This window comes from Zea mays, chromosome 3 (assembly GCF_902167145.1).
Source record: "Zea mays cultivar B73 chromosome 3, Zm-B73-REFERENCE-NAM-5.0, whole genome shotgun sequence".
NCBI lineage: Eukaryota > Viridiplantae > Streptophyta > Magnoliopsida > Poales > Poaceae > Zea > Zea mays.
This window is the reverse complement of record NC_050098.1, coordinates 149,208,360-149,231,849: the sequence shown is the minus strand read 5'-3', so window position 1 is coordinate 149,231,849 and position 23,490 is coordinate 149,208,360. Positions and strand designations below refer to the sequence as shown.

Below are 23,490 nucleotides of genomic sequence, written 5' to 3'. Positions count from 1 at the left end.
TACCAATGAGATGATTCTAATGTTGATTCAACAAACTAAAGAAGGTTAGAAGGATTGACCGATTGAGTAGAGGGAGATAGAGGGATAGGGGTGAGAAACAAATGAGGTTAGCCTTAGTTAGGGAACAAGTTGAGGCCGTTTGAGTAGGCGCCATGAGCTACGACACCAACATTAAACATTAGTGCAACGTGAGGATTACAATATCGTTCACACTATTTGTGACGTGATATCTCAACACAATGACATATACTGCTACGCGGATTTAGTCTCAGCAAAGGGAAATTTTTAAAAATGACAAAAATAAAATAAATCAGTTTAATTGCCCATACAATAACTTAATTCAAATGTATCCTTGCTTGTCGAAATAAGCTATTTTTCAAAAAAAAAACACAGATGAAATCGTCTGAACCGAATCAATACATGGTCCAAATTTTAATCCTACTTCCCCGCTCAAAAGAAAGCCCAATTTGGTCAGTTTAAATTGTCAAAATTTTAATCCTAGGGCACCCATCTCTAAAAAGAGAAGAAAACTTCCCAAACCCCTTTGGTCGGCCTCTCAGTTCTCAGCACCGCGGCCATGAAGCGGAAGCAGAGAGCCTTGGCGGCCGCCGCCAACGCGGACCTCGACTCTGACGCCGACGAGCCCACTCAAACCACGCTCCCCCTCGAGTCCTTCTCCGGTGACGCCTGCGCCGCCCTCACAGCTCGCTACGGCCGCTCGTCCGCCCCGCAGCACCGTCACCTCCTCGCCTCAGCCGCCGCCATCCGGTCCATCCTCCTCGACGACGGCCTGCCCCTTACCCCAGCGTCCTACCTTCCCGCAGCCGTCTCCGCCCTTCGTGCCGCCGGGTCTGCAGACCCCGCCGCCGCCGCCGCCCTCGCCTCTCTGCTTGTCACCCTGCTGCCCCACATCCCATCCTCCCCGTCGCCCCTCCCGCCAGACGCCGCCTCCGAATCTGCCTCCGCACTCGCCGCCTTTCTGTCGTCCCCCGACGCCTCCCGGCTCCCGACAGGCACCGTGCGCTCGGTAGTCAAGTCCCTCGGCCACGTGACCCTCCATCTCGATGCAGCAGCCGATTGGGATGCTGTGGCGGCTTCTCTGGAAGCTCTCCTTGCGGCTTCTGTGGACCAGCGAGCCAAGGTGAGCGAGATAACTAGTATCCAGTAGTACTAGGAATTGCTGAATCAGCAATAGACCTTTTGCAACCTCGCTCATGTGGATGTCAATCGCTGCTTTCTAGGTTCGAAAATGCGCGCAGGAGAGTGTTGAGAAGCTGTTTGCTTACTTGGCACAGTGTGATTGCACGAAGAAAGCTAGCAATGCTGCAACTTGCATGTTCGAGAAGCACATTTCTTCAGTCCAAAGTATTGTCCATTTGAATTCAGATATTTCTGAGGGTAAAGAGACAGAAGCAGCTCATATGCTAGGTACAATGGTGAATTTAGTTCCATATCTATCAAAGAAGGCAAGGAAGAATGTGTTCTTGGATGCTTATCAGTTATTGAACCCTTGTTTTACCCCACTCACGAGGCACACTATAAGGCTTTTGGTAACCTTGTTGGATCATCTGAAGGCTGAAGGTGTTGAATCTGAGGTGGAGAGTCTTGTATCCTTGGTAGTTGCTTACCTGCCTTATGATGAGAAGAAGCCTGATGATACCATTGTCTCAGCATTTCACCTAATTAAAAGTTGCTTGGATAAACTTGTTGGCCGCTCAAAATTGTGGATGGAGGCCCTTCCAACTGCATTGGAGGCAGTTTCAGGTGTGTACGTGTACATGTCTTATGCACCAGCCTTGTCTAATTATATATATTGACACTTCTATTATGAGTTTATGGTATACACATATCCATCCAGAAAAAATAAATTTCCTATTGACATAATTGGCTGACCATATTTGGAAATACACCATGCTTCCCTCCAATGTTTCAATGTTTCAATAGGAAGGAATTATTCCTTTAGTATATCCTAACTGTTCAAAGCTGCCATCTAGTTTTTTCAGATTGTTTTTTTTTGGGAGCATATCTCATATGCTGTCACCATTTTAATTTGCAGTTGTCTACCTAGGATTTTTTTCGAATATGTCATCCTTCAGAATCTATAGTTTGTGGATCATGCTTATGCATCCCTCTAGTGGCAACTGTTTCTTTTCTCTTTTTGACTGTTCTTTATATATGCAATATAATGCTTATCAAATGTAGCCTAGGAGCCACACCAACCATGAATGGTCGAATCGTCGAGTAGTAAGTAGTAGGGGAAGTTAATCTTCTTCTTTTTTCGAAGCTGTCGGTTCATCCTAGTTTTTGGTGAGTACTTCAATATCTTTACCATCCTTTCCCTTCGCCAGTCTTAGTTCTTAGAAAATCAAGTAAACCACTGCCCAGGATTTCTTTCTGGGGCTCGCACCATCCTATAATGTTTCACACACCAGAAAAAACCAGAACGAAGCAAGCTTCATGCGTGGTACCAGATAGATGTCATCAAAGACAGATCACTGATTCGGAGACTACCTAATAGTATGATCTATATCATCCAGGTGGAGTATGCATGAAAGAGTCAGATGCTTCTTCTATTCTTTCCTCCTCGCCTTGTGCCAAATAGCGAATCGAATATAGAAGAAAAGTTCTTCTGCTTCCTGCTTTCTTTTCTCTTTTTGACTGTTCTTTATATATGCAATATAATGCTTATCAAATGTAGCCTATGTTTAACTCTCAATTTGGCAGGATACTTAACTCTGGGCAGAAAATGTTCGGATGATATAGCAAAAGTGGTGCGAGACTGTATTGATTCTCATATTAATCAAAATATTTTTGTCACTAGTGGACCACAGCTTACCAACAGTCGCTTTGAGGGTTTGAGTGATCAAAGTGCCCTGAAATCAATCTGTTTAACAATCAACAGCAGACTTCACACATGTGCTTACCCTCCGGATAGTATCTTAACAATAGTATTGGGTTTATTTCTGAAACTTGGTATGTCTTCAGTTTTTTCAGCAGTGGCATCTCTTATTTTCAATTAGACTATCACAGAAATATTTCAATTAGACTATAGGAATAATTAATCTCGACATCTTGATTTTTCAATCTGAATTTACCTCATAAAACTGCATGCGCCTTTTCTACATACACAACAACATCAACAAAGTCTTTTAGTCCCAAGCAAGTTAGGGCAGGCTAGAGTTGAAACCCAACAGAAGCCACAAATCAAGGTTCAGGCAAGTAGACAACTGTTTTCCATGCACTCTAATTAAGACTAAATCTTTGGGTATAATGCGTTTTCAACCTATCATATGCAAAATGGGCTTGTTGATTACGACCAAACACTTGAAAGACTACAAAAGGGTAGATGATGCACCATAAAAAATGTATTAGCTGCAAAGTCAGGAGCACCCATGTAATCATTTTAGGCAGACAGATGAACACATCTTTCAGATCTGTTGTGAATCCTTTTTGCATATATGCCAATGACCTGCTCTTTGTATGATTGTATCATTCAGTCGAATGATTCATTGACTTTTTTCTGTTTGAATTACTTTTTCCAGGAGAGAGCTCTTTTATCTTTATGAAAGATATCCTACTTACTTTGGCACAGTTTGCTATGAAAGTGGACAAAGAATCACAACTGAGGAATGTAAGTTCATTTATTGGTATAATGGTATTTGCCTTGTCTTGATTACTCTGATGCCCTTCAATATAAAACATTTTTCAACTTCTTTCATGACAGAATTATATATAAGTGCTTTAACTGTAGTTTTGTTGAACTTATATCACATGCAGGTTGAAGAATGCATTGGAGCAGCAGTGATTGCTATGGGACCTGATAAAGTACTTTCATTACTTCCAATAACTTTTGATGAAAACCGCTTGACATGCTCCAATACTTGGCTTCTACCTATTCTGGATAAATATACATATGGAGCCCCGCTGCAATATTTTCTAGAACATATTGTACCACTAGCAAAATCTGTACAAAGTGTATTGAACAGGGGTAAGTAACTAGACACAAATAATCCATTCAAAAGCACACAAAACCCAATTTCATATATTTTTTCTTTAATTTCAGTGAAAAAACGGAAACGTAAAGACTTGAAATTTTGGACTGATCAACTGTGGAACTTGCTTCCTTCCTTCTGCCGCTATCCTATCGATGTACACGATAGCGTTGGTTCCCTTTTCAAATTGCTGGTACAGATTTCAAAGTGTGATGACTGTCTGTACAAATATGCTGTTCAAGCCCTGCAGGTTTGGATGCTCAGCTATCATACAATGCTGCACTTTTGTTGTTTGCTATATAGGTCCCTTGGACATTTCTGCCTTCGGAATTATAAAGAGGGTTCATATCTTATATATTTCTTTTTATCGTTTCTCAGCAACTTGTAGATGGAACCAGAAGATTAAGTACTGGGGATCAAGATGTTGAAATCTATATGGAACTTTCAGCCTTGTTCTCAAAACCTTACAGCTTCAAATGTGCACGTTTAGATAAGTGTTCCAAAAAAGATGCCTGCAAGAACTTAAGAGTTCTAGCATCATATTCTACCAGTCTTCTCTGCACTTTCACAGACTATTTCCTCGATTCCTCACCTGAAAAGCGTGCTCATTTGAAGGTGCACCTCCTACTGATCTCTTTCAATTTGAAATTTTAAGTATTGAATCAGCCGCGTACATGCTGTGACACATCTTGTATCTTATAATACCTAATTTAGTTATGTCTTAAAAAATCATCTGGCTGCACCCTATTTAGCATCATTATATTTCTACAAGAGTTGTCAGATTTGTACTTCCGAACTGGGAACTAAATTTATTTTGTTGACATAGGTAAACTACTGAGGTATAGTAGAACTTTTATCAAGTGCAAGTTTTACTAAGGAGGGATTTTGATGCCAACGATGATCAGGATCCAACTTTCACATTTTCCATTCTGAAATGTTCTCTGCTATAATAATAAACAGCTCTATCTGTTATGGGCTAGACTCCAGATTCCAGAAGAAGGAAGAAAAAATTCTTTTCTGAACAGTTAACAGTTTAACACCCTAAATGGGTGAATGCTAAGTACTGGCACAATAAAGTTGGGGTTTCCAAAAATTGCAGTAGTTTCCACCTACAAACTAGCATTTTTGGTGCATGCATAGTGGAACATTTGGAAGTCTAGTTTCCCTCTTTTCTTCAGGATCAGTTCTAACTTGTAATGATTTTCACTTGACAGCCATTTATTCGCTAATGTTATGTGAGCTTAAGCAATTTCTCTGTTAATATACTGTGCTTATAAGCAATATTCTTTTACTTGATCCGACCCTCATTATCTCTTTCCAGGTTGCTTTGAGATGCCTGGCTCAGCTTTCTGGAAGCATGAACATATGTGAGCTTTTTGTTTCACTAGTCAAAAGGTTTGATTTAGAAGATACTCCATTGGAGCCAGATAGTCAAGAATGCAAAACTGATGAAGAAGATAGGATGGATGAACTTGTCAAAAAGAAAGATAGGAAGGATGCAGAAAGTACTGAATTCAAAACCGATGAAGTAGACATGAAGGATGGAGAAAGTACTGAATGCAAAACTGATGAGATAGGTAGGAAGGACGAAAAAAGTACTGATGCTACAGTGGAGCTAAATAATAAGAGGTTTGTTGCTTCTTTTCACTCACCTAAAAGATTAGATTTTCATGTTCAGTCGGTTTCTGTTCAGAAAAGAGCGCACAAACTGCTTGATGATGTAGTTTTGCTTGTGCATGTGTCTTATGATGAAACTCAATCTCATCTTGTTACTTTGTGCTAGTCTAGGATGTATACATTATATGATCATTGTATTGCTTGCGCAGGTCTCTTCTACTAGAACTCATTTCCACATTTGTTGAAGTTGCTGATGAGGATCTGCTTGATAAACTTTTCGGATTTATCAAGTCTTGTTTGCTGGTACTCTTTATTTATTTCTGCTCCTACTACCCCAAGACCCCAACTCTTAGTAAACATTCATTTTTTTCATAAACTTTATCTACTCCTTCCGCAGGACAGCAGCATGTCTTGTCACAACAAAGCTCTCTTTGCGTTGAGCACAATTGTGAAGGTTAGTGGTAGTTTCCTGTCAGTCATGACACTGATGTTTTTCTTCCTCTTCTTGCTTGAGATGACCTTAATGTCTCATATTTTTCTTACTTTCAGGAACATAGTGAATATTCTTTGGCTCATTTGGATGAAATGATGCTATTGCTTCATGGAATGAAGTCAGCTTTGGATAACACAGTTTTAGAAAACCAACTATTATGCTACCAGCATTTATTGGTTCACATGATTAAAGTAGGTTGACATTTTTTTCCATTTGATCATAATGTGATTTGTATCTAGAGCTTTGCTTTTATAGGGCTTGTGTTTTATGGGTGCTTTGTTTGAGAGCATTATGGGGCTTCTCTGGATCATCATGCAAAGCCAGAGTCTATTTTCCTTGTTTTTTTGAATATGCCTGCAGACTATGCTTATATTGCTACATCTCAGTGATGTCCGCACAGAAATATAAAAATTAATAAAAGCAATTCTTTTACAGTATTGAAGGTGCTTTTTGTTTCAAATTTATTTAGGGGGCGTTTGAATGCACTAGAGCTAATAGTTAGTTGGCTAAAAAATTGCTAGTGGAATTAGCTAGCTAACTAATTTACTAAAAATAGCTAATAGTTGAACTGTTAGCTAGTGTGTTTGGATGTCTTCAACTAATTTTAGCTACTGATTATTAGCTCTAGTGCATTCAAACACCCCCTTAGTAAACTTTCGACAAGTAAACAACTAAACATTTCAATTACAGGTTCTGGACAAAAAGCACAAGTTTGTTTTCTAAGCTGCACTCTTTCGTACAAAATTTGTTGGTTGTCAGAATCTTAACTGAATGCTAATGCTACAAAATTTTATTCTTACGATATGAAACAATGCAATTCCAATAAGATTTTAAGGTCTAGCAAAACGGGGTTTATTGAAATATGATTGCATTCTTATCTTGTGCTTGTGTTCATGAATTGCCTTATCTAGTTTTGTTTTATATAGTTTGGGTTTGTGTTGCATTTCTCTGACATACATTTTTACTATTTCAAGGTTAATGAAGAGAACACCAGCAAGAAGGCATTCTTGATTCTAAATGAACTAATAGTTGCACTGAAGGTTTTCCTTTCTTATCTTCACATACTAAACAATTATTAAATGTGTATTAGATAATATCCAACGAAATGTACATCATTGCTGTATGGAAATCTGAACAGTAATGGTGTATGGAAAAGGTTGTAACATGAGGATCTCTCTTTCTCTGATGCCAATATGCTCTATTTATTCAAAATTCCTTTATTTTTCTGGTGCAGTCTAAGAAGGAAAGTAGAAAATTAGCATATGATGTGCTCCTGGCAACTAGTACAAACTTGAGAAGCCCAGAGTCAAATAGTGCAGATTCAGATCTTCAACGATTGTTTACAATGGTTAGCTACATAAAATACTCTATTCTCAACATGTTTCCCTTTGTTTTATTTGGTTTCGAAATTTATTATAAGTGTCTTGCTTGCCCGACAGTTACCATTTGTTTCCTGCTGCTAGTTATTTCTGCTGAACATTTTTTTGTTAAACTTATGGTATTTTCTCTGCATTTAGATATGGAGTGACATGACATCGGTATTTTTAGGCTTCATTTGGATACATCCCCCTCAAATCCAAACATATTATTCCTCTGTCCCTCAAATCCAAATATATTACTCCCCCATTCCACAATGTAGGTTTTTTTAGTTTTTTCTAAGTCAAACTTCTACAATTTTGACTAAGTTTATAGATAAGTGCACCGGCATCTACAACACAAATGGTTTCATCAAATCCACTCAAATATTTCTTCATAGTGCACTTGTTTGGTACTGTAGATGTTAACATATTTTTTGATAACTTTGGTACAAATTTGAGAGTACTCCATTTTTTATCTACTTTGAAGATATACAATCACCAACGGTAAGATTTAAACCACTGATGATTTCACAAAACAATCCGATTGTTCTCTTAGGGGCACAAGGGCCACCTTCTAAAGGATATCAGGTTATATTTTGCTGCACAATTCTCGTGGAAAATATAGAACTATGGAGGCTTTTGAATAAGTAGTATCCATGGTGTTTACATGTCATAAATTATGTGACGAGCAACAAAACAGCATGAAGATCGCAATGGAGCTGTTAGCTGTAACAGTAGCTAATCAAATGCCTAGCCTTTTGTTTTTCCAATTCACAACTATTTGCAAACTTGTAATGTCTATAAATCACATGGTTTATTTTGTGTGAACGTCATAAATATTTCAATCTTGTAAAGTGCATAAGGTGCTTTTACAAGTTGTGTTATTGAAGTTTATTGACTATCTTGTTATTCAGGTAATGGGATATCTTTCAAGTCCATCTCCTCACATAGTGAGTGGAGCAATTGCTGCACTGTCATTGCTTATATACAGTGACGCTAATTTTTGCATGGAAGTACCGAATCTGATAGAGTCAGTATTAGTTTTGCTGCAACATAAAGCCATTGAAGTAACTAAAGTCGGTTCTGCGATTCCCTATGTCCATATTTTCAGTTATTTTTCTAATTCCTATTGCTGATAGTCTGGTGTGCTCGATTTTAGGCAGCCTTGGGCTTTGTCAAGGTATTGGTAACTTCTTTGCAACCACAAAAACTATTGAACTTGCAAGCAGATATCATAAGTGGGATATTACCATGGTCATTGGTTACAAAGCATCATTTCAAAGGGAAGGTTGGTAGAAATATTCTGAGGTTTAATTCCTTTTTTTTCTGTACAAGGCTGCGGATGACATGCTGCGACCTTATATTTGCAGGTCGTACTAATATTAGAAATATTAATTAGGAAATGCGGCTTTGATGCTATCGACTTAATTACACCTGACAAGTTCAAGGGCTTTGTTAGAAGTGTTGAAGAGGTAAGATTCAAATTACTAACTTGCCATTTAGACGTGGAAACAATATGTTATTTTTTTGATCAATGGGGCATGCCGTTAGTGAGTTCTTGTTATGAACTTTATATTGGTAATGGCTAAGAGCAAAATCGATTGCATGTGCACCTGTGACATATTTTGGTAGCCCTATATATGTATTTGTAAACAGCAGCATGCCTGGTTAAGGCATATGATATAAAGCAGATGGCCGTTGATACTATTTATGTATACTCAGGTGGTAGGATCATCTTGTACTGTTTTTAGTATGTACTATATTCGCCAGTTAATACAAATACAGATACATCGTTTGTACCTTATGTTGTACTCCGTATGTATCATCCTTTTTTCCCCTCGACCAAGGGGAGAGACGTCCCCTGGACTTTTTTTTCTTAAAAAAGTTGGTGCCGCGACTCGTACCCGGGCTGGCTCAGGCGCTCAACAGACCGCTCCTTTGGCGTGTCCGGCTAACCAGTTACACGCGAGAGTGTTATCCCGTATGCATCATCTCAATAGTGTGTACTTGCGATTTTCAGGGTCGCAAAGGAAATCGTAACCAAACTGATGGTGCACATCTGGAGTCAAAAGAACAGGGGCGTCGTGATGGCAAAAGGTTAGCCTGGAGCCATTTTTTCCTGTTGCTTAACAAATCGCTTAGGGCTAGTTTGGAAACCTTAATTTCCCAAAGGATTTCTATTTTCCCATGGGAAAATGAAAATCATTTGGGAAAATGGGGTTCCCAAACTAGCCCTTGGGCTGATTTGGTGGGAGCAAGGATTTCTTCCCATGGATCTCCTCCAATTGCCTGGTCACCAAACCAGCCCTAACGGTTTATTGTTGTACAGGAGGAAACTAGTTGATTCTAATGCTGAAACTGGACAAGGCACACCTAGTCGTCGAGCACCGCCAAATAGTTGGTCAGCTGGGAAGAAGCAGGGCAAGGATTTTCATTTGAAGAGAAGGACAGGGAGAGGTAACAACCCTCATGCTGCAAAAAGGAGGCATCTAAGCAGAGGTTCAGGTGGCAAGGGCGATAGGACTACTTCCAAGCCCAAGTCGAAATGGCAACCAGGAAAATAGCCAAGGAAAATAGTGAGGTTCCTCCGGTAAGATGCAAAATAGTGAGGCCCGGGGTGTGCACCCCTGGCACTCCTCATTTCAAGAAGCGCAAGAGATCAACAGTTCACTAACGCTTTCATCTTGGAGATCCTTGCAAATTTCGGCTAAAATTTTGTAGAATAAAATTTTTGGCTTGTAGGTGGATTGAATACCCCGCTGCAATCGATGGATTTTGGTTTTAAAGAAAACAGTAGTAGCACCAGGCTTGCCAGGTGCTCAAATAGAGAGGTGCTCAACTCAAACAAACTCCTTGAGGCAACAGAATAGAGATGGCTGACGATGGTGAGCCTGTCTGCTCTATGGACTGGGATATGATAAGAACATGGACCCGATTGACAGCCAGCAACACCATATCAATAGTTTGTACTCCCTGTCCCAAAATTATTAAACATACATTCATTAATTAACCTATAAATGCATTTTGTGTGTATGTCTATATTCATTGTCATTCGAATGAACGAGGATAAAACGACTATATTTTGGGACGGAGGAAGTACTAACCTTCTATTGATAAGATCATTAAAATAGTTGCTGTTCTGATTAGCAGTTAATTTCTTGAAATAATGCTCCACTGAAATTTGACCAGGAAGAGTATTATGGGTAACACAGAGTATTATGGATAGCACAATGTCTGAATTATTCTTTCTCCACTAGACGGTGGATCTTTGTGTAATGAACTAATGATGTATTCATAATCAATATATGAACCACAATGACAAGAAAACTCTACTCTTACAAGCCCAAATGAAATCATTCAATTTGTCCATTATGTAGATTATGACCATTGAGCTAGTTTTTGTGCGGTTGCATTATAGATGGTAGTGGGTAAATATTCATCGGGTATTACTATTCTATAAGTACTATAAAAAAATAATCTCGTCGGGTCATTTATATCCACTGGTGGCTATAAATTTATCCCATACCCATACCTATGTGAGTATGAGTCATTCATATCCACTTGTGAGTATAAATTTAACTCATACTCATGTGAGTCACTTGTACCCACAAAGATTAGACATCTATCATATATGTTAAACATCATTCAACAAATATAATGAGCTCTAAAAAATACTAGGTACTAAACATCAAATTAAAATAAACTATGTGCCATAATTAAGCACTACACCATTTGAATTCTAACAATGTAGACACATGGCTATAAAAATCAAACTATATGACTAGAATTGTACTTAAATCTACAGAAGTAATATCTTATTTCATAGTTGTACAAGAAACAACTATAAAATCTATTTGAAAACTATACTTACACAATTGATTTGATGAGGTTACGACCTGGATGAGCAAGAGTACAACTATCTTTGGACTGTGCACTGTCTATGGAATAAAATTCTGTACATACCGGATGTAAACGTTATCTTTTACAGCCCCTCATATCCATCACTCGGAGGTCTACAAACACAGATTAAAATTTACAAAATAACTCTTTAGTAATTTGTTTTTCTTCTATTTATATGGACCAACAGCTGGTATATGTGAGAGGCTGTAAAATAGATTCTTTACATCCGATATGTAAAGATCTTTTTCCTGTCTATGGACTTCTAGAGTAGAAAGAGATTAATATAGCTAGGGTTTAATTTGTTTTGGCTAGGCCAAATGCTTAAGTTTATGTTTTTGGCCAAGTTTATACCGAGTATTTTATAGCCACGGGTTAACAAGTACGAATGAGGACGAAACATTTTAAGTATGAACGATGGACACTGGGTGAATGTTTTTGTCCAATAAAAGACATATAGGTAGAATATTTAGCCTATATACATACTCTAATACAATAAATACCCGTCGGGTATCAGATATCCATTGTCATCTCTATGTTGCTCTTTGATTCAATTGCTTCCCGGAACAGTGCCACAAAGATCTAGCAGAGCTTGCTATTGCCTCCCACTTTAAGGCCCGGCACATCGTTGCCACCAAAAACTTACCGATTTCCCGAATTCTTGCCGACAGGCATATCACTAGTCATTCGATGCTATTCAACGTTAGCCTCCATCTTCCTGCATGGAGTTTAAAACTGGAGATAGAGATGCATGGAAGAAGCCAGAGGTTTAGAAACGAAACAGATTTGGATCGATTCAGTTAATCCAAGAATTTTGTTACAACTGGAGTTTTAAAAAATAGGATCGAGCATATTCTACAATTCTTTCTCTGAATCCTCCTGGTGCAACTCAACAGTTTAAGACTGATTTGGTGAATAGGAAATTTTAAGGGATCCATGGGAGAAGAATCCATTCAGGGCTAATTTATTGACCAGGGAAATGTAGAGGACCCATAGATGAAGAATCCCCTCTATTTCTCATCCCCTGCATTTCTCTAGTCACCAAACTAGTCCTCAACAAGGAGATTTCTCCGCTATAGACCCTATCTAATTCTCTGATTACCAAACCATCCCTTAGGGCTCCAAAGCTGGACGCTCCACTTTGTTTGCCTCAACTCCAGTTCCAGTTCATCTTGACACGGGCCATGTGCTTCCTACCACTATCGTAGTTCCCAACAAGAAAAAAACTCGCACAACGAGCCAAAGCAACGGCAGAGTCCAAAGCTTTACAGTAGAAGCATGAATTATCTCTCCAAAACCCAAAATCATGGGAAGATGGCTTCAACAAATGCCTCGGCGTCAAAAGGTTGCAGGTCTTCCATCCCTTCACCAACCCCAATGAACTTCACCGGGATGCCAAGCTCATCCACAACGCTAACCTGCAACAGGCCAAGCAACAAAAATCCAGGTCAGACAGTAACGATTGCCATTGTTAGGTTTGTTTACGCAACAAAGTTGAGCCTACCACACAGCCACCGCGCGCAGTGCCATCGAGCTTTGTCAGGATGAATCCAGTGACTCCTACAACCTGGACAAGAGCCAAGAGAGTAGAGCATCACTAATAATCCCCCCCTTTTTTAGCGAGGAGGCCAATAATCCTCTTGAACGAATGATCATGAAAATTGAAACTGAATTATCAGGTGCAGTGATTACATCATTGAACTCCCTTGCTTGCTGTAACATGTTCAAGCCAGTCGTTCCATCGAGAACCAGTAAAATCTCCTGTAGACCATTGGACAATATATAGTTATTACCAACTAAAAATGAGCAAATAATAAAACAAATTAAATCTGTATACATTGAATATAGCATACATTTGGAGCACCAGGAAGCGCTTTAGCTAGGACTTTTTTGCAAGAAACCAGCTCTTCCATCAAACCATAATTTGTATGAAGTCCTGCAAAGGGTGCTCCAATGTCGTTAATTTCAGCCAACAACAAGTAAATACCTATAAACAGATGATAATCGAAGTCTGTAGTAACCACCATACTTCCTGATGTATCACATAGAACCACATCAAACCCTTCACGCTTCCCGCGCTTTACTGCCTGCGAAAGAACTACCAAACAAGTCAAATTAGATGAAACATAAAGAGTGTAGCTCCTTATGAGAGAGCAAAGTGCTTTCATAATGCTCTGGCAGACCACGTGGTCATACCTGCTGGAGGCTGTGCCTTCTTGTCATTGTCAATGACAATCTCTGAACCAGTTCTCTCAGCCCAAACTTCTAGCTGGTCACGAGCTGCTGCTCTGAAGGTATCACCTGCTGCCATCAATACCTATATTACGGTTCAAAGCAGGAGTTGCAAATTAATTAATTTATTTGTGGGAAAACATGGTCGATCCAAAATAACAAATAGAGTAAGGAGTACACTACTACTACTACTACTACACTGTAGCAACTAGCAACAATGCCCATTTATTTGTGGGAAAACATGGTTGATCCAAAACAACAAATAGAGGGTAAGGAGTACATTACTACTACTGCACTGTAGCAACAATGTCCTGAGGCGATACATATAACTGGACCTTTTCCGACACAGCTAGCCTATAAAACAGGAGATGTCAAGAAAATATACTCACCTTGACACCTTCGTTCTTAAACCTGTAAGCAAGCTTCCCTGCAAAATACAACAAATGAAAAGCATGATCAATCTATGGTACTAATTGGTACCATCATATTGTTGAATTCAAGGAAAACATCATTTTAAAATTAATATAGAAAGAACAGAGTAGCAAACTAAGCAGTGGCTCGAGTCCAAAGCAAATGTGATCTACTCAAACTAGGGATGACAATATGCCGGGTAGTACACGGATATATGGTTCGTGAATCCATATCCGTGAGACAAAACTAAACTCATACTCATACCCATATATATTTGTGGGTATGGATTTGTACTCATACCCGTACCCGTCGGTTATCCACTACCCGTCGGATTTCGTTACCCGTCCACCCACTATAATTTTAACATTCAACACCAAACAATAATTTTGTCACAATTCATCAATTTCATCATTCTAGCAACATCAAACAACAATTTCAGTATTCCAACAACATCAATTTATTGGACAATAATATAAACAATATTCATGGAAGAACAATATAATTTACCCATGGATAATGTATGGATACCCACATGACAGATACCCATCAGGTAATGGCTATGTATACTGCATATTCCACCATGCCCGTGAAAAATTTATCAGCGGATAACTTGTTATATCCATACCAGTATCCATGATAACAAATTCCACCGTGCCCGTGCCCAATAGATAATTACACGTAGTTATCTGCCCATACTCATACTCATTGCCATCCCTAACTTAAACTAGGGCCACATAGTTCTAAGGTTATAGGACCCAGTTGAAAATCGGTGTCAGGTCAAGTTGCACAGACAAAAGTTTATCTAACTGAATACAGCGCAATCAACAATTGCAGCAGACAGTGTACCTAGCGAGGTCGTCTTTCCCCCGCCATTCACTCCCACGATCATGATGACAGCCGGCTTCCTGGCAGAAGGACAGAGCGCAATGAGACCTCGCAAGTCGCAAACCTCAATCAACAAAAGATTCTCCTAGGCAGGAGGGAGCAGAACCTGAATCCGAGATTGAGCTCCGAGTTGCCGCCCTTGCTCGTCAGCAGTTCCAGGATGCACCTTTTCAGCGCGGCCTGCAATCGACCATCAACACTGTAAAATGTAAGCCGCTAAACGGCTAAACCAACGAAAAATGATCAGTGCAACTGAAACCAGCAGCCGAGACCGATCGAGTTAACCTTTATCTCGGCGCCAGACTTGAGCTTGCCGTCGCGGATCTCCTCGCGGAGCGTGTCGACGATCCGGAATGAGATTTTGGGCCCGAAGTCCGAGACCAGCAGCGCCTGTGTGACGGGGTGTGCATCGGCAAGGAGCATCATCAGAACCGAACAGATGGGGCAGGCAGCAGAGAGGGTCAGAGGGAGAACTGAGGCAGTAGTGGGTAGGAGCACCTCCTCGAGGTCGTCGAGGACGCGGTCGGTGTCGGCAAGGTTCCAGTAAGTAAGGAGCTCGTCGACGACAGAGAGGTTCTCGCGGGTCTTGGAGAAGCCGGAGAAGAGCTTCTCCACGTCGCTCTTGGCCTTCTCCTTTATGAGGCGACCGAGGCGAGTGAAGAAGCCCGCCTGGCCGGCCGCGGCCGAGCAGCGCAGGAGACCAGCGCGGTAGCCAGAGTGGGCGCGGGCGGAGGAGGCGGCACACCCGCCGGCGGGGGACAGGAACGGGAGGACGTGGGAGGGTGCCGCCATTCCGGGCGCTGCGGATACGAGAGCTGATGGGTGGATAGCACCGCGCTTGTGTTTCTTCTTCTCGGCAGGGAGGAAACAGGACCCGTTGCCCGTTCCGTTGGGCATGGGGGCCCAAAACGAACGGGGCTCCAATGTGGACTTGAGGCCTTGAGGGCTCAAAATGAACGGGACTCTAATTTTTTTGGATGTGGGGCCCACGAAGAGGCACACCGACACACCGTGACACAAACCGCGCATCAAATCTTTTTGCTTTGTTTGGGTTGTGTTACCAAAACGTGTATACGGTAGAGTGTAGTTTAAAATAAAGTGAGAGATTATTGGGGATATCTAAGGCTAACTCTAACAGTTCCCTTTTTAAAATATCCATATTCACACTTTTATTCATATTTTAATATCCCTTCTTTTCTCATTTCACTTCATCTTCAACCATTTTCTCTATTCAGTTTTCTATACAATATTTATAGTATCATAATACATTATTTATTTATTTATTTATTAAACATGAAACTGATTAATTTCACATTTAAAAACACTGATTAGTGAAAGGAAAGATCACTGCTCGAACGGGACGTGAAGCAAGCATGAGAGACATAAGGGGTGTAATCGAATCGAACCAGATACGTACGGATATTACTTGTTTTATATTTATTTTTATATTTTTTTTCGGGTATCCATAATATAAGTTATGTAGGATAAGATTTAAATATATATTGACATCTTAAATATCTAAATTTAAGAATTCAGATGCTGATTATCTGGACTCAGATATGGATTGAAACTTAGCCCTTTTAAATAGATCAAATTCGAATATGAACAAATAATATTTGTATCATTTAGACGTGTTCGGTATCATTTTATTCTTTATATAAAAATCACCAAAAATATATAATTAGTCAGACCAGTCCGGGCACGTGCCTAGGCTTCGCCCTTGTCGACCCAGCGAAGAGCAGGCCCACGACCAGCGCTCAGCTGCCCCAAACACTAGCACGCAGGCCGCCCCCGCAGGACGCAGCTCGGCAGCCGCAGCCGCTCGGCGTAGTCCCTGCTCCCGCAGCCCCGCACCGGCGTGCCCCCGCTCCCGCAGCCCCGCGCCGGCGCAGCGCCCCCGCAGGCTTGCGCTCGGTCGCTCCAGCGCGGGCACGGCTCCGCCGGCCGTCCGCCCGTGGCCCGCGCAACGGCCGCCCGGCAAGGCCAGGCGCTTAGTCTTGCAGGCCATCCGGAAGCCGCTCGGCCGCCCGCCCCTCGCCTCTCCTCTGCAGGCCTTGTCCCCCAATAGCTCGATCCAGGAGCAAAAGACCGAACCTGTGGAGGTGTGTGCCATTTTCCTATGAACTCTTTCAGGCATGTATGTGGCATATTTTAGTATTACTTAGTGTGTCTTGCACCTATAGTCAACTTGCTATTTTCTTGAACCACATACAATATATGTCAGACCATGTGCTCAATTTCTGGTGTTCCATGTCGTGGTAGATGAGTCTCACAAGCTGCATGAATGCATTTGGTAACACTCAGTCACAACTAACGTTTGCATCTGATTTATGGTGGCGATGACCCTCATTTTTATCATGTATTATACCTTTTCCTTTAGATGCCTCATCCTTTTTATCCGGAGCTATTTTTCATGAATTGGGAGGATTGATTTCTCTTTCGTCGCCCTAGTGATGCCCTTGGAATTGTTAGCAGTAACGGTGAATTTGGGTGGCTCAGAGTAAGCGATATCTTTGGGTCCTTATAGTTTCGCTGATTTGTTACATACTTACATCTGAGCTTAAGTGCAGGCTGTGTGCTTTGGCCAAATTTATGAGTGTATGAGATGAGCATCATTTACTTTTCGGGTTTAGGCTGGAATTGCTCCCGGTGCCCAGGCTTCGATCGCTAGCTGGCTCCGCCACTGGCGAGCGGAGTGACTAAAAAAAAGCAAAAATCCCAGTTATATGGATGACGGCACCAGCGGCTGACGGGCACTGTGCTTTGTAGCAGTCAGGGTGCCGGAAACTGACACGGGCTTTCTAACTCGCCCTCCCGCTGTGCCGGAGGAGAGGGAGTACCGGGCCGACGCCGGGACGCTGTGGAGGAGGAGGAAGGTGGGTCGACGCTCACAGCGGAGGCTCACTGTCACCGACCTCTGCCCCGGTGAGACCGCGCCACCTCTGTTTTTGCCTTTCCCCTCTGCCACGCGTGCGGCCCACATGGGTTTTTACCCTCCCCCAACCCCAATCTTTGTGGGTAAATCCCGTCCGTCTCTATGGTTCTGTGCGAATTCGTTCTTGTTCATTCAAATGTGTATGTCTGTTATGCTATTTGGGGGATTTTATTTACTACACAGGCCCTAACACTCCCGTTTCATTATTTCGAGACGCGATGAACGGTACGTTGACAATTGAGATGACATAGACGATTGTATCTTTTGCATTAATGGGCTGATTGCAATTGGCCACAATTGTTTTCTATTTCCTTTGCTCCCAAATACTGTAGTAGCTAAGATTCAAAGGCTTGATGCATATCTGATTTTGGTTCAACCAAAACCGAACATAACATATGGTATGACCCTTGGATTCTGACATCGAGGCTAAAAGGAATTAATGCCTTCATTTCTCCTTTCAGGTGAGGTTGATTTTAAGAAGTACACGCCACCATAGAACAAAATTTCATAATGCTTTGGCAAACGAGTCGTAGACTATGGCAACCCGTATCCTGTCGCGTCAAAATCTGAGAAAGTTGGCTTCGTTCACGCTCCAGAATATATCCCAGAGGCAACTAGTTCCGCCTTATCCTCCAGCTCTCAGGTAATGACACAGTTTCAATTCTTACTGCTCTTTTGAGTCCTCACTTGTATGCATATACGCCAAAGGAGAAAGAGAAACACCACATGAGCAGAATGTATGCCTAATTGCATGGTCCCAATGTCCTGGTGCTTTTCAGGCTGCAACATGTTGTTTTCCCTTTTAGATTAGGCACATAGCGGTTGCAGCTGATCTTTGCAATATGAAATCACAAGGCTATTACTCCAGTTATTCTGTAAGTAGCAAGTAGTCTCTTCTGCTGAGTTCTGGAACATATATCATGAGAGTTCGCTGATTAAGTGTTACACACTTAACCACTCAAATTATTGTCTGAAGTTTACTAATCCAAGATGTGAAGCATGTTTTAACACGTCAAGTGTTAGCAAGGGTGTCACAATGGTTTTGAGTCCTTTTTCATGCATGCCGGTTTGATTTTAGTTCTTGTATCTTCCTTATGTTTGTCACAGATCCACTATTGTTTCCCCCAGCAAATTCCTGAGCCCCCTTTACCTGTCTGGGCATTCATTGGCTGTGAGATGGGCAACCTATGGATCAGTGAATCTAGTTTTGTCCGATGATGGAAAACCCAAGTTTCAAATTGAGGAGGTGGAGCCCTCCACAAAGAGAAGGTATTTGACAAAGAAGCGTTTGAAGCTTCAAAGGAAGAAGGAAAAGAAGAAGAGGAAGGAGGCAAATAAAAATGACCCACGGCGCATCAGGCCTAAGGGAAAGAAAATAAAACAGAAATTTCCCACACCTGAAGCTAGGCTAAAATATAAGATCGAGAAGGTAGTGTACGTATACTCTATCATATGGATTAGTTTGGTTTGCTTGGCCCGTGTCTTGTTGATCCATTTCTTCACGCATCTTGCTTGATGTATCAGTCAAATTTGTGACATTATTAAAAATTGAGGTTCCTAATTATTATGCAGCAGCATTTGAATCATCATTAAGAAGGGAAGGTCTGGTGTAGTGGTGAGAGCTATCTCATTGAGTCACCGGGTTGCAGATTCGAAGCAGCCTCTCCTTGATATGCGTGGGGAAGGCTTGCCTCGGTTTATCCCTTCCTCAAACCTCACTCATGCGCGAGCCTTCACCATTAGATCTGTTCTTTTTTTAATGCGAATCACAATTATTGTTTTGTCCTTATAGCAAGTTTTTTTATGGAACAATTCCTTTACATTTATTTTCCTTGATATTGTTTCTATGATACAATGTAGTGTAGTTCTTTGTATTAAAGCCCATTTGATTTGTTTGAGCCCTAACTGAAAACTATAAGGCAGTGCGATCTCTCCCGTTTATTTTTTTGGTTTCTTAGGAGAAAATAAATTGAAATGCACATTTTTTTCTCTTTCAGGCCAAACTAAAGGAAGCTAGGTTGGTAGAAAAACTAAAGAAGTATGAGATTGCCAAAGCCCAAGGCCCTATGGCTAAAGTGGATGATCTTAGCGGCGAAGAAAGATTTTACTTGAAGAAGGTTTCACAGAAAAAATCAAATTATGTCCCTGTTGGAAGGCGAGGAGTGTTTGGAGGCGTAATTCTGAACATGCATTTGCATTGGAAAAAACATGAAACTGTGAAGGTCATATGTAAGCCCTGCAAACCAGGGCAGATCCAGGAATATGCAAACGAGATAGCCCGACTGAGCGGTGGCATCCCTGTCAACGTCATTGGAGATGACACCATAGTCTTCTATCGAGGAAAGAGCTATGTTCAGCCAGAAGTTATGTCACCTGTTGATACACTGTCAAAGAAAAAGGTAATTGGGATGTTTGTTTAGTTTAATTTTGTTGCTATGGAAACAATGTGTTTATGGATGCTTCAAATGATTATGTTTCCAAAGATATATTGGTCCAAACCTCTTTTGTCCTTATACATCTTCATCATCTTCGAAGCTGGTGAATTGTTTATTTATTCTTGTTGGTTTCCCTTCCAGTGTAGTCCAAGTCCAATAACCTCTTTTGTTGTTGCTAATGTATGCTATTAAAATGCGATGGCTATATGCTCCGTTTGTATTTTACAACACAATAGATATGCACATAACAATAAACTAGTAGAAGCTGTTAAACCTTTCCATTGATTTAAATCCATGTCTGAATCATACCTCCCGTGTTCCCAGTTCATGTAGACTAATGCACAGCTGAGGTTCTTTGCAATCCTCTTGTCTTGATAATTAGCCATCATGCTGATTCTAGATCTGCATACATCTTTTATGTGTCCTTACATCTGCCCTTCTCTGATCACCAGGCACTTGAAAAATCAAAATACGAACAGTCGCTGGAGACAGTTCGGCGTTTCATTGCAATATCCGAGAAGGAACTTGAGCTTTATTACCGGCATGTCGCACTTTATGGAATTTCACAATCCCAGAAATCTGATCTTGTTTGCGGTGATGATAGAGAAGCTTCTTTGCTCAAAATGGAGGGATTGGATCGAGGGAAGGGCCAAGAGCCTCACCTGGCTACGAATCATTTCTCTGATCTTCACATTGGTGATGTTTCTGAATCCGACGAGGAAGATAGTTCCGGCAGTGAATATGATGCTGACGACGACGACAACGAGACCGAAAGCATGGCCAGCGTTTCTGAAGACGCTAGCTAATGTTTCTGATCATGGAGGTTTAGCCAATTGGGGCGGGCGAAGTGTGGTTACCTTGCCTCACATAATGACCTTGTTGGCTAGAAATTTGCCTTGGATCGAGCCACCTCATCATAACATGCTTCTGTTGTCAGCTGTAATTAAGCTTCTTCTTCTTCTTTTTTTGGTGTGGCGGTTTACCTTGAAGGACTTGATGTATGCCAGTACAACAAATTCAGCCAAATGTGGCCGTGTATCTAACATATCCTTGTAATAAAATTGCTCCCTCCTTGCTGTCAGAGGAGCTGGGACACATGTGACAGCTGTGGAAGAGTACTATACATTAGGGAAGAGGTACTATAATATTGTGCTGCTCAAGAAAGTATCCTCTGAGTTGGCCACCAACACCTGGTGAAGCACTGAGGTGATTTCTGGTCATGATTAATGAACAACAACCTTGGAAATCCAAGCCTTTCAAATGAGGTCTCCTTTTTAAATTTATCACAGCATCCTTGCACAGGCCGCGCGTCACTTTTCTGGTGGCTCTCCTTCCTTTTCTTCCCACAACGATCAATGATGTTGCTGCTGGGTAGCAAGTCAAATGTTTGGATAATCTGTCGCTGTCCTTGTGAATTTAACAACTTGCTTGCACTGTCGCTGAATTTTTGCATAATTCTGCCACTGCCTTTTGTTTTTGTGGGGTTTTGAAACTTTATCTCCGAGAAAAGTATGTGAATCGATTGACTTTGGGGGGGAAGCAGCATGCATGCAAGGCATACAAGAATATTTGCAGTGGGTGGGGTTCCCTGGCCCTGTGTGACGCGAGTCCTCATTCAAAACTGCAAATGGAGAAGCGCGTAACTGTTCCACCAGAAAGCCACTTCATTGGGATGAGTCGGTGAGATCAAATTTTATTCTGTTCCTATGGATGGAACATTTTGCAGGTACGAGCTACGAAACACGAACCACCAACTTGCATTCGTATACAGTATATATATAGACGACCACTGTAGCACATCCTAAAAGGAATCATATACATACTGGAACCAAAACTCACACAAGTCAACACGAAGCAGTTTTCAACAACAGTTTGCATATATATATGGCCCCCTTTTTAACAAAGGAAAAGTAGAGGATTGGAATCGTATAGCAAATTTTCCTATATAGCTCTTTGAAACAAAAGGATTGAGTTCCTTTAAAATCCTTGCTCATTGTAGTAAGATTTTGGAGGATTATTTCTAACAATAGGTCCAACCTCTTGAAAACTTTCCTTCGTGCCTATCTCTCTCCTCTAATTCCTTTGTTCTTTATATGCTGCATCCAAATACTCTATTTGATATTTTCCCTGTATTTTTAATTAATTCCGGTAGGATTAGTTGTAGTTGTCATAATTATATACCTCTATTCCTACGTTTCTTTTCTTTTGTTCGTACATTTTACCAATCCTGCATTTCATTTCAGGGGGGGGGGGCTATATTGCTAGCTCCTTTCCAATCTGTGATGCTTCCTAACAAAAATAATTCATGCACAACAATAACATTCTTAGCTGTATATATGACGTGTGTGTTGTGGTGACCACCAGATCGAGCTGTACATCATAATAGCTGACACTAGCTAGCATACAGGCTGATCTACAATACAAAACATATAATATAGCCAGTTATTAGGCAACCATAGAATGTGTTCTTCCACTACTTCATTAATTCACGAGGTAGGTCAACTGCTGAGTAGCTAGAGCGGTACTTAAACATACATATCATCGATCGTGCATGCTAATTAAGATCTAGATAAGTTCTTGTTAATCATCTCAAGGAAGATCCATGCTGCACTGGTGCGTGGTGGTCTCCCACTCAGCAATATCACCTTTCTGTGACAAGATTCACATAATTCGCGCGCGATCTCCTCTTCTTCTCTCGATATCTCTGGTGTGGGGTTATTTGTCGTTGGTTGCTGTCGGTACGCCTTTTCTCTGGTGGTGGTGTCATTTTCATAACTGGCTATCAGAGATAATAATGATCATCAGCAATAATATCGTCGCTCGATCGTACAGGGCAACAAAGTTAGCAAAAGAACTCGACCAGCTGTCGTCCCATCTATCGTATTACTACTACAGGTTGGGGCGTTGGCGTGCAGTGCATCTTATTCCCAGCTGTCGTCGTTCTTGCTTCATATCCACACACACAGGTATATATATTGGCAAACTCATTGTTGTTACAAAGATGTGTTTCGTTCATCATGGATCTCTGTAAAATCTGCTACTGGTTTCGCATGTCAATAATCTCCCTTCTGACGACGGTAGCATGAAATTAAGGAAGGGTAAGAAATTTTAAGTATCAAATAAAGAAGGGATTACGATATTTAGGGGGGTGTTTGGTTCCTTTAGAGGGTGTTTGGTTTAAGGATTGAAGTGATCCATCTTCTTCTCACTCCTCACTTTTTTATTTGATTTGTGG

The 23,490-nt window shown here is 41.1% G+C and overlaps 3 protein-coding genes across 10 annotated transcripts; 2 read left to right on the top strand and 1 right to left on the bottom strand.

Moving 5' to 3' along the window:
- The first annotated feature begins 469 nt into the window (after positions 1-469).
- LOC100277245 (uncharacterized) lies at positions 470-10,787 on the top strand. 2 transcript variants are annotated; one of them, NM_001361287.1, is made up of 19 exons: positions 513-1,141; positions 1,242-1,764; positions 2,725-2,973; positions 3,543-3,631; positions 3,778-3,988; positions 4,064-4,242; positions 4,371-4,607; positions 5,314-5,621; positions 5,819-5,912; positions 6,007-6,063; positions 6,159-6,293; positions 7,077-7,142; positions 7,337-7,450; positions 8,375-8,536; positions 8,620-8,748; positions 8,831-8,932; positions 9,481-9,557; positions 9,790-10,050; positions 10,203-10,648. In NM_001361287.1, the coding sequence occupies exons 1-18, from the start codon at positions 578-580 to the stop codon at positions 10,022-10,024; spliced, it is 3,531 nt and encodes a 1,176-aa protein (NP_001348216.1). In that variant the 5' UTR covers positions 513-577; the 3' UTR covers positions 10,025-10,050; positions 10,203-10,648. The 2 variants fall into 2 exon arrangements, with proteins under 2 accessions (XP_035821683.1, NP_001348216.1); XM_035965790.1 differs by having other exon boundaries at positions 470-1,141; positions 9,790-10,787.
- Positions 10,788-12,125: 1,338 nt separating this feature from the next.
- On the bottom strand, positions 12,126-15,684 carry LOC542753 (chloroplast srp54 receptor 1). The gene is given in 11 exon segments (NM_001112262.1): positions 12,126-12,775; positions 12,862-12,924; positions 13,050-13,118; positions 13,211-13,293; positions 13,387-13,455; positions 13,554-13,674; positions 13,979-14,016; positions 14,847-14,905; positions 14,992-15,065; positions 15,171-15,275; positions 15,384-15,684. Coding segments are annotated over 11 exon segments (1,089 nt in total). The 5' UTR covers positions 15,678-15,684; the 3' UTR covers positions 12,126-12,661.
- Positions 15,685-16,601: 917 nt separating this feature from the next.
- LOC100284661 (CFM6) lies at positions 16,602-21,512 on the top strand. Of its 7 annotated transcripts, none has more exons than XM_035965910.1 (7): positions 16,665-16,987; positions 17,266-17,385; positions 17,456-17,810; positions 18,282-18,463; positions 18,928-19,249; positions 19,818-20,219; positions 20,708-21,512. In XM_035965910.1, the coding sequence occupies exons 4-7, from the start codon at positions 18,357-18,359 to the stop codon at positions 21,059-21,061; spliced, it is 1,185 nt and encodes a 394-aa protein (XP_035821803.1). In that variant the 5' UTR covers positions 16,665-16,987; positions 17,266-17,385; positions 17,456-17,810; positions 18,282-18,356; the 3' UTR covers positions 21,062-21,512. The 7 variants fall into 7 exon arrangements, with proteins under 7 accessions (XP_020405372.1, NP_001151028.1, XP_035821803.1 ...); XM_035965912.1 differs by having other exon boundaries at positions 16,701-16,987; positions 17,519-17,810; XM_035965914.1 differs by lacking the exon at positions 17,266-17,385 and having other exon boundaries at positions 16,701-16,987; positions 17,658-17,810; positions 18,949-19,249.
- The last annotated feature ends 1,978 nt before the right edge of the window (positions 21,513-23,490 follow it).